At 39.9% G+C, this 13,491-nt stretch overlaps 1 protein-coding gene across 3 annotated transcripts in view; it reads right to left on the reverse strand.

The window, feature by feature from the left end:
* The window catches only part of ARK2N (arkadia (RNF111) N-terminal like PKA signaling regulator 2N), a 64,905-nt gene that overhangs the window by 33,735 nt on the left and 17,679 nt on the right, over positions 1-13,491 (reverse strand). For all 3 annotated transcript variants that reach the window (XM_006136769.4, XM_075932729.1, XM_075932730.1), the window contains exon 2: positions 11,074-11,869. In XM_006136769.4, the coding sequence (XP_006136831.1) occupies positions 11,074-11,782 (709 nt within the window). In that variant the 5' untranslated portion in view covers positions 11,783-11,869. The remainder of the gene's footprint in view (positions 1-11,073; positions 11,870-13,491) is intronic.

Genomic DNA, 13,491 nt, shown 5'->3' on the forward strand with positions numbered 1-13,491 from the left:
ATTTTATTCTAGATTTTTCTAGTAACTCTGCTGTCTCAATGTGCTCATAACTTTTGGAAACCAAATTTAGTCTAATTCCCACTAGGGAGGTAAGAGCTTAGCTGTTTCAGCGGGTAACCGATAAGCCAAAGCTTACTGGTTACCCAAACAGCTACATGCAGCTCCCAGTCTGGCTCTCGGCAAGCCCCATGCTGCTGCCTCTGATATAAAGGCAGCAGTGTGGGGATACAAGCGGGAGCCAGTACACATGGGGAACTGCCTGCTGCCTTATGCTGCCGCCTCTGTATCAGAAACTTTATATACTTTCATTGTTGATTCAAAAATCAAATCATCATACAATATTTAATGATAGCATGCATACCTCTGTTAAACTGAAATACAAAAATACCATTTATTTTAATGGATAAACCTGAATAACTACACATTTTACTTAAATCATTTGACACTAACACCCAAGACAAGGGATAGGTAAACGCACACACAACTGTCCAGGTGATACCAGAGAGAGATAGTAAAATTGTACTGTTTCAAGTAGCAACTCCCAAATTTTAACCCTGTTAGCTTTTATTTATAAAACTTTACACTGAAGAAATAAAATATCACAAAAAACCTCATCTTGTTTGTAGTACATCATAACATCATGCTAGTATATGGGGGAAAGGAGGAGTCAAACAGATTCCGATGGCCGGAAAACACACACCATAAGGATAATGTTTTCAATGACCCATCCTGCTGAAATTGATATCAATGGCAAAACTTCCGCTGATTCAAATATGAGCAAATCCAGACCCTTATTCTCCACAGTAGCAGAAAAATAGCATTTTATTTCTAGGAAACCCTATCTCCTGGGTCCAGTGAGAAGGGAAACTGCTTGCTCTTCCTTCTCAGGGCAGTGATAAAATGATTGTCATTGGAAGGGTGAGAAGCAATCTAAGCAGAGGAGCACATGCTAGATTATTTTAGCATCTAACCAAAAAAGAAAGGGAGAGGTAACCTATGCTTTGGTGCTCAAATGCTTCAAAATGCCACCTCAAAAAAAAAAAAAGTCAGTAACATGAGGATCTTGTATGAGGACAAGTCAACAGCATATACCTGGGACAGTTAGTTGTCCTAAAACATAAAGGATTATTTATTTAGACATTTTCTAGACTAGATGAAGATCACATTAAGCTATTTAAAGTGAGTAGTTAACCAATAGAGTTTACAACTATTTAAATTTGTATTTATTAATAAATTATACATTAATAAATTTAATAAAGTGGCTTTTTTCATTTTGGAAGAGTGTTTGGATGCTTACAGTTTTCTTTATAAGCCTCATGACTTGCTACAGGATATGGGTGTCCTAGTAAACAGCAAGTCATTATTGTTTACAAAATCCACAGGTTATCATATATTATGAATAGAAATCACTGGACAACCTAGATCGCAAATTTACTTCTAACTAAGGTAGTAACATTTTTGGGGATTTCTCTTATAGGAAATTAGTGTCATTTAAACAATACATTATTTTTTGAGGAGCCATTTAAATTAGATATGTAGAAGAATTTTTAAATTTTGGATAGTAACCTATATTTAAGATTATTCTGTTCTTATTTTCTATTATTAGCAATGCTATAGTTAAGAATCACATGGCATTTTCACTATGAGCTCCAGTTTTAAGGGTTTATCGCTCATTTGTTTTCATACTAAACAGGCTAAACATGACCATTTAAATTCTCTATTCTACAACATTGTATATTTTATCTAACAGTGTTGGCTGCATTATATTTAAAATGAGGTTGCAATTAGAAACCATAATTACAAATGGCATCTTCTTGGTCATCAGATCCACTTCCTGTGTGTATTCAGGGTCACATCTATTCACTGACAAAATTTGTTTTCTTTTTTAACTTCCAAGTATTACTGCAGGCAAATACAAATACAATAAGAATAAACTGAACTCTATGCTTGTTCATCAAGTTCAGTGAATCCAATGGAAGACTTTAAATGGGTTTGCATCAGAACCCAACAACTTGTTAACTAAGTTCTAATTGCACAATTCTTTGTTATTTTATCACTGGTGAAGATGGACAAGAAATAACCCAGATTGACACACAAGACCCTGAATGAGTTTGCAAGGCTAAAAGGTAGAAATAATATGTTTTCAACTTGTCAGCTGAAGGAATCTGATATAGGTGTTAAGATATCATTTTAAAAGAAGTACTCTTCAGAGTATTTTTATGCTTTATATTCCCAGGAGAATTCTGCACCACCCTATGCGCACAGAAGTCATGTCCTCCACAGATTTCTTTGCTTCCCCACAGAAAAATGACTTGACAGGGAACCAAAGGAATTCTGCAAGAGCAGCCATGCACCATTCCCTAGTAGTGCAGGTATATTGTTTCAGGCACCCAGAGCAGCCAGCAGAGAGGTAAATTACTGTAGGGCTGGGGACACCTCAGTCAGTAATTCCTACCCTGAGCCAGATTTAGCTGCTAGTTCCAGCTGGGCTAGAGGCAGAAGAAAACAAGACTTCCTCTTTCCCTACAAGGAGAGGCTAGGATGGTATCAGACCATCCCCCAGATGCAGGAAGCTGGGTATCCTTCCCTGATTCCTGCTCCCATTGCTCCTCAGCTGGGGATGGAGGAGTCTTTGTATAAGGAGCTGCTCCCACATTCAACCCCTGTGAATCTGGACCTCTCGTACACAGATACCCCACTAAGCGTAACCTGGTACATTCAGAACCTCTCTAGCCCTCCCATACCCAAACCCCACCCCAATGGACCTCAGCCCCTGCATCTGGAGCCTCTCTGAACCTAGATCATGCCCCACTGAACTCCCTGCACTCAAACTCCAACCCTGACAAGGAAAGGACTGGTTCCCAGCAATATGCTGCAGTTAACCAACAGCTAGCAATATCAGTATTGCTATTAAGTGGAATCTACTGTGGGTGTTCTTTAAGTGTCCCACCCAAGTAACAACTAGGATTAATGCTATTTAATTTATGAGATGTGAGAGGATCAGTTTAAGATGGTGAACTGTATCTTGGTCCTAGTAAGTAATAGTGAGTCTCACTTGTTGATACACTAGGCCAGTACTTTTAAGGAAAATTGCATACTTTGCAGCTAAATCTTTCCTAACAGATTTTTAAATATATCCGCACTTGAATAATCATCCCTGGTTATTTTATTTGGGTACAATTAATTTCTTGTTAAGAGGGCTCAACATAAAACCTAAGCACAAAGATTAGGTGAAACTGAAATAGTTCATATGTTTTGAGCTGGCCCTCTGTACAAATGTAAATTGCATTATCTGTTAGAAAGTCCTGCATATTAAAATTAAATATACTGGTAATTAGTACATATGAAATGGCAACTTTTCCAACTTTAATATTTCAGTTTTTAACATTCCCCAAATATATTAACCTAAAATCTGGATTAATGCCCTTTCAAACATTCAAACCTGTTGTTGATTTGTTGCAGAGCACAATAATGTCTGGAACAATATTATTTTTGTATTATATTTCCATAATTTAAGAAGAGTCAAATTGTTTTAAGCAAACTATTGATTCTTAGGATCATTTACATTTAATTTTTTTTTCTCCGGAGAAAATCTGTACAGTCAAATTTGAAATCCACAAAGAACAAAACCCTAAACAAAAAACACAAGTGCTAGCAGAATCTCCTGTACCATATTTTATCAGTGCTCGCTACAAATTATTCTCTTTTGCCAAAAGAGGATGCCATCTAGTATCCAAGAATTATTTAGGATTCTTGGATACTAATATTGATGTTCAAACTTTAAAATATAATAGAGGCATCTCAATTTGCATTAACAAGCCACTGTAGTTTATTGGACTGGAGTCCAGCTGAAGGCCCACTGAAGTAAATGAAAAACTTCTCAATGACTTCAATGGATGTGGAACAGTAACTGTAATGCGTCAAGGAAAAAGTTAAAATATTCAAGAATATTGCAACACAGAATCTAGTTTTGCAATGTAAACTCACTAACAGCTATAACTGCTGAAAAGTCAAATAAGATCGCTAATAGTTTATCAGCAAGCATTATCAGGTTTGCAAATTAGCAGTGAGAAATGAATTTTGATTACAAAATAGTCTGAGTCAGAAATCGTGTGTTTGAGAGAAGGGATGAAAGCTTGCAAGATTGTTTAGTAATCATCTCAAACTCACTGCAAAAGCAATCATATTATGGGGTTAAAAAATTACTTATCTGAACTCTTAAAATGGAAGATGCTCAGTGACATCCTTTAGCATTTAAGACCCAATTGTATCCTACTAAGCATAGTTTGAAAATCAGTATAACGCTCACAGGTTTAAAAAACTATTTTCCATATAACTATAAAATAATTGTACATTTTGATGAACGACAGTAGCAATATTTTATTCTTTTTTACTGCATCTCTAACTGTGCAAAGAAAAACACCTATAACAAAAGTTATAATCTTGGAGCAGCTTTGGTGGTGTGATTATTTTTCATGCTTATGACTCGACATTTCTGCAAAACTGTCTATGGTAAGCTGCTGAACCAATCTCGAAACAATAACTTGTTTGTGCAAGAGCATCCAAGCTTTATGACACTGAGGTTTACATTGAGTTAGTGTCATAACTCATTTGCATAAGGAGTTCAGAAATATTCAAAATTACAAATCAACACATATGCTCATTCTTAGGCCTTGTCTAAACTGACAGATGTGAAGCGTCAGCATTTACAATGCTACTGATGATGCACAGCAGTGAAAATGCTGTTGGTGTCCACACTGTCAGCCACCTGTGCAGTAGTGTGACCACACTTGAGACACCTGCAGCAGCTTTCAGAACAGGGCACTCTAGGCAGCTATTCCACAGAGCACTTTTTCCTCTTGTACTGCAGAGATTTGTGGGAAGACACAGGATAGGTGCAGGGCATCCTGAGTCCTGTCACAATGTCCAGTGGTGCATTGTTTCGCATCCCAGAAACCCCTGCACTTCAGTCCGCATTTGGCACCATCTTTTAACTGCTTCTGTGCTGTGCACTCTGCCTCTTCAGTTTGTGAGAAAGGATCCCCTGCAGTTAACGAAAATGCTGATCCGTCTCAATAAACATGTCATGAATGGCAGTCGAGTTATCCCTGAATTTTCAAAGTGACAATGAGGAGTCCATGCATTGTATGTATGACACGAGATTTCTTGTGGCATTGATGGAGGTGCTGACCAAAATGGAATGCCACTTTTGAACTCAGGAAACAAGTTGTGGAATCGTATTGCTCATCCTCCCAGGCTTGCATGACAATAGCTGCAGAACTTTCAGATGATGGAAGTCATTCATGGGACAGTGGGCTGAGCTCCTTCTGAACCCGAGGCGCAAGGACATGAGAATGAGAGCTGCCCTGTCAGTGGAGAAGCGTGTGACCACACTGTGGAAGCTGGCTACTCCAGACAATTTTTGCTCAGTCGCCAATCATTTTGGAGTGAAAGTCGACAGCTGGAATCATGCTGACTGAAGTGTGCAGGGCCATCAATTGCATCCTGCTCTGAAAGACTGACTCTGGGCTACGTTTGTGAAACTATGGATGGCTTTGCACCGATGGGCTTCCAAAACTGCAGTGGGATGATAGAAAGAACACATTCCAAATCTGGCACCAGACCACCTAGTCTGAGTATATTAGCTGCAAGAGATGTTTCTCCATGGTTCTACAGGTATTTGTGGATCATCGTGGGTGTTTCACTGACATCAACAAGGTGATGTGGAAAGCTGCATGATGCTCCCATCTTTCAGAACACTGACCTGTTCAGGAAGCAGCAAGCAGGGACTTTCTCCCCAGACCAGAAGATCACTGTGGGAGAAGCGGAAATGCCCATTGTGATCTTTGGAGAGACCCTGCCCACCCCTTAATATCATGGCTCATGAAGCTATACACACTGAAGCACTCATTGCTGCTTCCAAGGCTCGTTAACAGGCTCAGCAGGTGCAGAATGACTGTGTAGTGTGCTTTTGGCCATCTGAAAGCCTACAGGTGTTGTTTGTATGAAACACTGGACCTAGCCGATGATATCCTCCCTATAATTATTGCTACGTGCTGTACCCTCCATAATATTTGCAAAGAGAAGGTGAAAGCTTCAGTCAGAGCTGGACTGCTAAGGCTTTGCTCTTGGAAGCAGAGTTTGAACAGCCCGAGACCAGGCCTATTAGAGGAGCACAGTGTGGGGCCACAGGGATCAGGGATGCCTTGAAGCAGCAATCCAATGCTGAAAGTCAGTAAAACTTGTTGCAATGCTTGGGAGTGCAGTGGCTGCATTGCCACTTGGTTATTCTGATTAGTGCTAAGTGCCACATATGCACTAGCTTTGCTAGGGCACACTTGCTTGCTTGCAATGGAATAAAGACTGCTTTGAAACACATGAATTTCATTTATTAAAAACAGTAAATGTAGAACACGTGAAGCACACAAGTTTACGTGTGAACACATGAACATCTGCACTTGATGGGAGACAGGAAGGGAAGGGCGGAGACGCAGGTGCTGAGGCATGTCTCAAGAGTAGCTTTGTCATCTGATGTGCTGTGCAAGGAGGGCTGCAATTCATCAGCTCTAAACTGCACTTTGCTGGGAGATAAGTGCATCAGGAGCCTGTGGTAGTCTGCATGGAAGGAGATTGAGGGGGCAAGATGTGGAGTGCAGCAGGTGCCACCTGGGGACAAGGAGGTGGCCAAATAGCATTGGTGGTGACAGAGAGGTGTATGGAAAACAATTTTGGGACACGAGCTGCAGGGGGGCCACTCACACAGTTGCTGCATCTGAAGTGCTAGCAATGTGCAGTGTATTCTGCTTGTCACTCCATAATGTTCCAGAGCTGCTCCATACTCTCTCTCTGCTCCCTCCACTACTTCAATTCTTTCTACTCAGCAGCAGCGTGACTCAGGATGTCATACAAACTCCTCGAATCCTTCAGGAGCCTCTCCACAGGCAATATCACTTCAGACTGGCATGCCAACATCAGCTCTGTCAAGGCACAAATGCAACATGTTAGAAAGGGTCCACTGAAATACTAGACATAGCACTGTCCTGAACCATTGTCAACACAAGAACTGTTGACACACCTAGTAGTGACTTACTGTCCCAGAGCAAGTGCACATAAGATACAGGAACCCCACAATGGTGAGCTCACCACTGTGGCAGGGGAGCTCCTTGGTGCACCGAGGCAGGGATTTTTATGCATGCCAGGGAGCAGGGGTTTTCATTCATATGGGGTCATACTGAACTCTGGGCAAGTGTGACTTGGGGAAAGACTGCCAGGAGACCCTGATCATTAGTAATAGCCACTCAATTTCCACAGGCTGTGTTTAACCTAGAAGACAATTTGCTGCTTAGTGAGCAAGGAAACAAAAGAGGGTCCTTTTACTCAACTGTGGATTCTGTCCTGGAACACCCCTGAAGTGACGTCCCCACCCCCACACTGATGGTATAGTGTCAACGGAATGTCAGCCTTCATGGGACAGGGAGCACAGTTGTGCTGCCAACAAATGTATGAAGACACCTGGCCCAGCAGCTGCATGACACTTTCGATGAGATCTGTGGGGCAAATTACAATGAAGCAAGAGATTGCATCAACACCCTGTTCAGCATCTGAACAGCCCAGCAGCACACGGAACCAAGCCTCCTTTCTGTAACCCACTCCCAGCAAGTCACTCCAACGCTTCCAGAAATCAAACCCACTTACCAAGCACATCCTTCACAGCCTCTGACTGCTGCAACTGGCTCGCCTCATCATGAGTACAAAACAGATCCTGACTGCATCTGTGGATGATGAGTCATCCTCTGGCTCTGGGTCCCCCTTTCCCTCTGCACACTCATCCACAATATCTTTTTCCTGGCCCAGTCCACTGTGCGATGGCCTGAGGTCTCAAAGTATCCACCAAGGTTGTCAGAACTGAGGTGGAGTCACCTCCAAGTATTTCATCCAGCTCTTTGAAGAACCAGCAGGTCATGGGTGCAGTACCAAAGTGGTCATTTGCTTCCTCAGCTTTGTGGTAGGTGTTTCTGAGCATCTTCACTTTAACTCTGCACTGCAGCGCATCCCAGTCATGGCCCCTCTCAGTCATGCATCTGGAGATCTTCCCGTAGGTATCATTAATTCCTACAGATGGAGCACAGCTAGGACCGAACTGCCTCCTCTCCCCAAATGCTGATGAGGTCCAGCACCTCAACATAAATCCAAGCAGGGGATCTCCTGGTGTGTGAAGCAGGCAAGGCCAGCTGGAAAGATGCGCTGAAAACATACCAAGCATTGCCGAGCAAACAGGAAGGGGACTTTCAAATTTCAAAAAGGCAGCAAAGGACAGGTCTGAGGGCTGGTCACATGACAGCAAGTCAGTAGAGTTCAAACATGACCAGAGGGGCAAGAACAGGAAGAATGCCGGAGGCCAGTCACGATATAGTACTACACCACAGTATCCACACTGGCACCCCAGTGCTGTATGCAGAGCACAGCAAGCTCTACACTTCTCATTAAGGTGGTTTATATAAAGCATAGCAACTGCAGAACTAGGGTGTACTAAGTGCCTTGCCAGTGAGAACACCTCAAAAGCTATAGCACTGGGGGCTGATTTATTGCTGCAGTAACTTGCTAGTATAGTCTTGGCCTCATACTTCTCTTGATAAATGCACAGTATTTTCTTATTACTGAAGTGCAGGAGCAATTAACCCTGAAGTTGATGAGCTTTAACCTCATAAGGGTAAATATGGGCTGAACTTGGGATTCTGAGCTACACTTTTGGCTGTCCTGTACTAGTGTCTGAGTGGTCTTTCATTTTTTAAGTCTTTAGAGGGTCTTGTTCACAATACAGTGTCAACTTTCTGCTCTCTCAGTGGTCTCTATTAAGTTAAATATTGAGGACTTTAACAAAAACAAGTTCACCCAATTCAAAGAAGGATTGAGCAGAATTAAATATTTATTTTAAGTAAAGGAAGTCATGACAGATCATTATGAAGCCACCTACAATGAGAGAGCTGGAAATTCAGGTCAGATTCAAGTACACCTATTAAATTTATTAATTTTCAGTAGTCTACATACAGCAGTAGGATGCAATCTGGAACATCTTGATCATGACCCTTCTCATTTAAAGGGTAACTGAAATGTGAAAGAATATATTCTAATCACTGCACCTAATTAGCAATGATTCATTGAAAAGATGAAGTATGTCTTAAACATTTCTAAAAAAGAATAATCAAAGAGAAACACATGGGATATAAAATAAGATATGCTGGTTCGTATTATCTCCTACTGTTTTGAATCCTCACTGCTTGTGTCACATGCAAAATTAGGCCCTGAGGCAATATCCACTGAGGTCAATGAAAGTCTTTCCCTTGATTTCAATGGACAGTGGATTAGGCTCTTATAATGCAAGTTCCTTAGGTTCAGGCCTGAGGGCTAAATTTACAAAGGCACGTAGGCACCTAAAGACACAGCAAGGTGATGAGTGGGGTTTCAAAAATTCATAGGCACCTACCTTCCATTGCAATCAATGGGAGCTAGATGCTTTAGAAAACCCCAGACGACTTTCCTGCAATTTTAGGCACCTAAATACCTTCGAAAAAACTGGCTCTGAACTATTTGTTTGTTCTGAAAGATCTGATCAAAGCCCACCAAAATCAATGGGAGTCCTCAATGGACTTTGGATCAGGCCTCAAGCACTAAGAACACTAAAAATACTAAATTATGAGACAAGTGACTGTCAAAGCTATCAGTTAAATTGTACTATTTTAATTGGTAAATGTAGCTACTGAACCACTATTAAATCTGTTTTTTTAAATAAAAACAGAACTAACCACGTAATCATGGAAGTCTTGTACCTTTTCAATACCTTCCAATGATAAATTGCATTTCATGTATTCAACCTATATACTAGCGAAGAGGTACAGCCTTACAGAGAACAAACAAGGTATCAGTTTTTTCAAGCAGACAGACCAGCACCATTCACCATTAAAGTTGAAATAGATACAACTATTTGAAAACTTTATGTAAAAAGTAATCTTTTTATTTATATATATATATATATTTTCTTTTAACTGTTAAAGTTATTAAGACACTACAATTTTCCTTTAAACTACTGGAATATGCTGTTATTTAGCACACGGTTTATCCCCCAAACATGCTCTTTACTTAGCAGAAAGGGGGAGCAGATACACCCAGGAAAGAGTGGCAAAAATGTTATTTTTACATTTTATTTTTACGGTTGCCATACGATGAAGGTTTTGAGGTATAGAATATTGGAAAAATAGCTTACACATAACCCTTACTATGGTATTTGGGCCAACTGAATTCTGAAGACTAACCAGATGAGAAACTTTAAGAACTTTTTTCTGCTAAAGTCATGAGAATGCCCCTGTAATTTGCTGCATCCAGCTTCTTAACATGGATATATTAGAGAATTCAGAAATATAAAAATTATAGATTCATAGAAGAATGGAATTGGCCTACTCCTACAATTCTGAGATAGAAGTAGTGGGGACAATTTGGAAGATGTACAAATAGCTCTTATTTAAGCAATAAAGTAAGTGTGCAGTTGCAATTTGCATGAATGTAATTTTTAAAAAAATTAAGTAAACGTATACTTTGAAAAGTAGAGCTGAAAGCACAGTGTAAGTGCAACACTGGAAAATGGGGCCTTGTGGTAAAGTGCACATTTGATATGCCATGTTATTTTAAATACTGATGCAGAAGCGCTCTTGTAGTATATTAAAGCACAGTTGCCCACATTTTGATAATGTATTGCCTAATTAGGCTGTTATATTATTACCATCCAACCAGCACTGATAAGAGTTCATATAAGTTTACAAAGAAAAATCTGAAAATTCCAAGATTTAAGATCATCTCTTCTACAATTTACCTGTACAATTTACTGTTGTGCAAAAGAGCACTGAAAACCTCAGAACAGATTATAAATTTTGCCATGTCTTGTTAATACACTGCAGTCTTCAAATTTACACAGAGCTGCAGTTCTCCTGTTTTTTCTCAAGTGTCACTCATCTAATTTAGCATGACAACTGAGAAACGATGTCAGGCGGTTTACAGTTCAGTTTAAAAAACATCCTCTACCTGGTATCTCTGCAGTGATTGTCTTGCTGCTCCCTGAAACCTCTTCATCATCTTCTGATGAACTCGTGCTTGAGTCACAGGTCAGGTCACTATCACTGGTACTGCTGTCCTGCAGCAGGTTGTATTTCTTACGAGCAGCTGCCTCCCGTTTCTGTCTTAATAGCCGGATTCTCTCTTTGTGCTTTTGGCTCCGATGACCTTTTACCTTGGTGACTCGTCCATTCTGCTTATCACTAGACTGTCGATTTTTCTTGGCAGCCATAGTTGATGTTTCACTTTCAGACCTGGATCGTCTAGATTTTCTTCCAAGTGCAGCCCCAGAAACTCCAGAAGGGTCTCCCTCTACGGGAGCTTCAGCCTGACAGGGCTCATTCTCTTCTGCGGAAGACAGTGTATCTGAATCAGCCAAATGCCCACTGGAAGAAGGTGAAAGCATGCAGTGATTAGAAGAGTCACTCTCATAAATTCGGCCTGCAGTTGGCTTATCACTCTCTGTAGAAGCTAACTGAGACTCGGAGGAGTCCCGTCTCAGTTCCATCAGTAAGCATGGCATTGAGGAGAGCACCACCGAATCTGCTACAATGGGCACACCATCTTTCTGAGCATGTGTGTCTAGTTCTATAGGTCCATCTGCCTCTTGTTTTTCTGCAAGTTTTGGTGAGACTTCTGAGTCGAGTTCTTCTACTTTTCCCACTGCCTCCATCTTCATTTCAGAATTCCAAGTTCCTCCTTTGTCTCAAAGCATGGAGTCTAGAGGAGTGGGGGAACTAAATTATGTTTTCAACAGCAAAGCAACCTGCACAAGAACAGAACAGTAATGACAATTTACTCAAACAGCAGAGTCTCTCTACTTTTTTGGTCACGTTCAAAATTTCACCCAGTGATACCATTTCATTATTTAATTAAAGCTAGTATGGTTACATTATAATTTTGGCCATAGTACTTTTCCTTGGCTTCAGTCTTTTTCCTGGTTAACTCAGTCTGTTACATTGACATGCTTTATGCTTTCCCTTTCTTAATGAAGGATGGCACTATCATTGTATAAAATAGCACCGATTTTAGTGTATCACAAGAGATCAGACAAAAACGGCAACACTTTCTAAACTCTTACATTGGAAAGTTTAAATGAATACAATAAGCAAATTTGGAACTTGTATCTAGAAGCAATTTTTAATAATATACTTTAAAGGAAACTTTACTATTGGTAAAGTGTGCCATAACGAAACTCAAAGCCAAAAGTCTTCTACACGGTTCAGCTTCCATGTGGGAATCCAATGAATACTCTTAATCCAATTCCAGTAGCACTAAATCTTCGGAGGCACTGATTTAGTACTAAGTGGGTGGCAATGATTCACTTACAGTAAAGTACTAATAATACTTCATGAAACATTTAGGTGATTCTTGAAGGTCTCTGATATGAATAGCATAAGTTGATATGGCTGATGGAAGAAACACTTCCTATCCATAAAAGTTTCAACTACATCTTTTAATTCATGTTATGTTTGATGAACCACATTGTTCCATCTTAAATGTTAAAATCAAGCTGCCTTAGCAAGCTCCTAACTTATGTACCCACCCTTCATAATAGATGGGTACCTCCAAACTATTATAAATAAAAATAGCATTCTTTTACCTTCTTTTTATCATAGATTGCCTTACACCCACATTTTAAAATTCACATTTATGATACTAGATACCCACACAAAAATATTTCAATTATTATGCCCATTAATCTATGAATTAAGAGGGACAATCTGTTTAGGCCTAAGAACTGACATGTACTAAACATGGTAATTTAATAGTCAATATTCATTATTTTAAAAATATTTAATGTTATGTTCTAATTTCTGAGAGGGCTTTTTAAAAAGCTCTTTCTGCAGGATCTGGAAAAAATCAATGAGTACTTGTATAACCCTATATAGGAAGGATAAGCAACAGATAAGGTGCTAATCTAGAGTCAGAAATCCAGCTTCAATTCCCTGCTCCATTATAAACTTCCTGTGAGAGGCTGGGTACTTCTGTTCTTCAGTTTCCCCTCTTTAAAGTGGGCATAACAGTACTTCCTTGCTTCAGAAGATGCTGGGAAAGGCTTTAGGTTTTGTTACCAATCTCCACCTGAGTCACCCTGAATTTTGAAGGGGTTTTAAAAATATATTTCACTCCTTTCTAAGTGTCATGAGTGTCAGACACTATAGTGATGGGGATCATAATAAAAATACTTCAGACACCAGTGAAGGGGAGAAAAGTTTAAATTAATTTTTCACCGTATTGTATTAATGTTTACCAATTATTAGCTTCTTCAACAAGAAAATAAACTTGCCATATTAGTGTTGAGCAACATGAAAAATGCAAGGATGACAAATCAGGGTTTTCTAAAGAGAAAGTGGAAATTTCTAAGAGGAAATCAAAATTACAAAT

The sequence above is a fragment of the Pelodiscus sinensis genome, chromosome 6 (assembly GCF_049634645.1).
Source record: "Pelodiscus sinensis isolate JC-2024 chromosome 6, ASM4963464v1, whole genome shotgun sequence".
NCBI classification, from domain to species: domain Eukaryota; kingdom Metazoa; phylum Chordata; order Testudines; family Trionychidae; genus Pelodiscus; species Pelodiscus sinensis.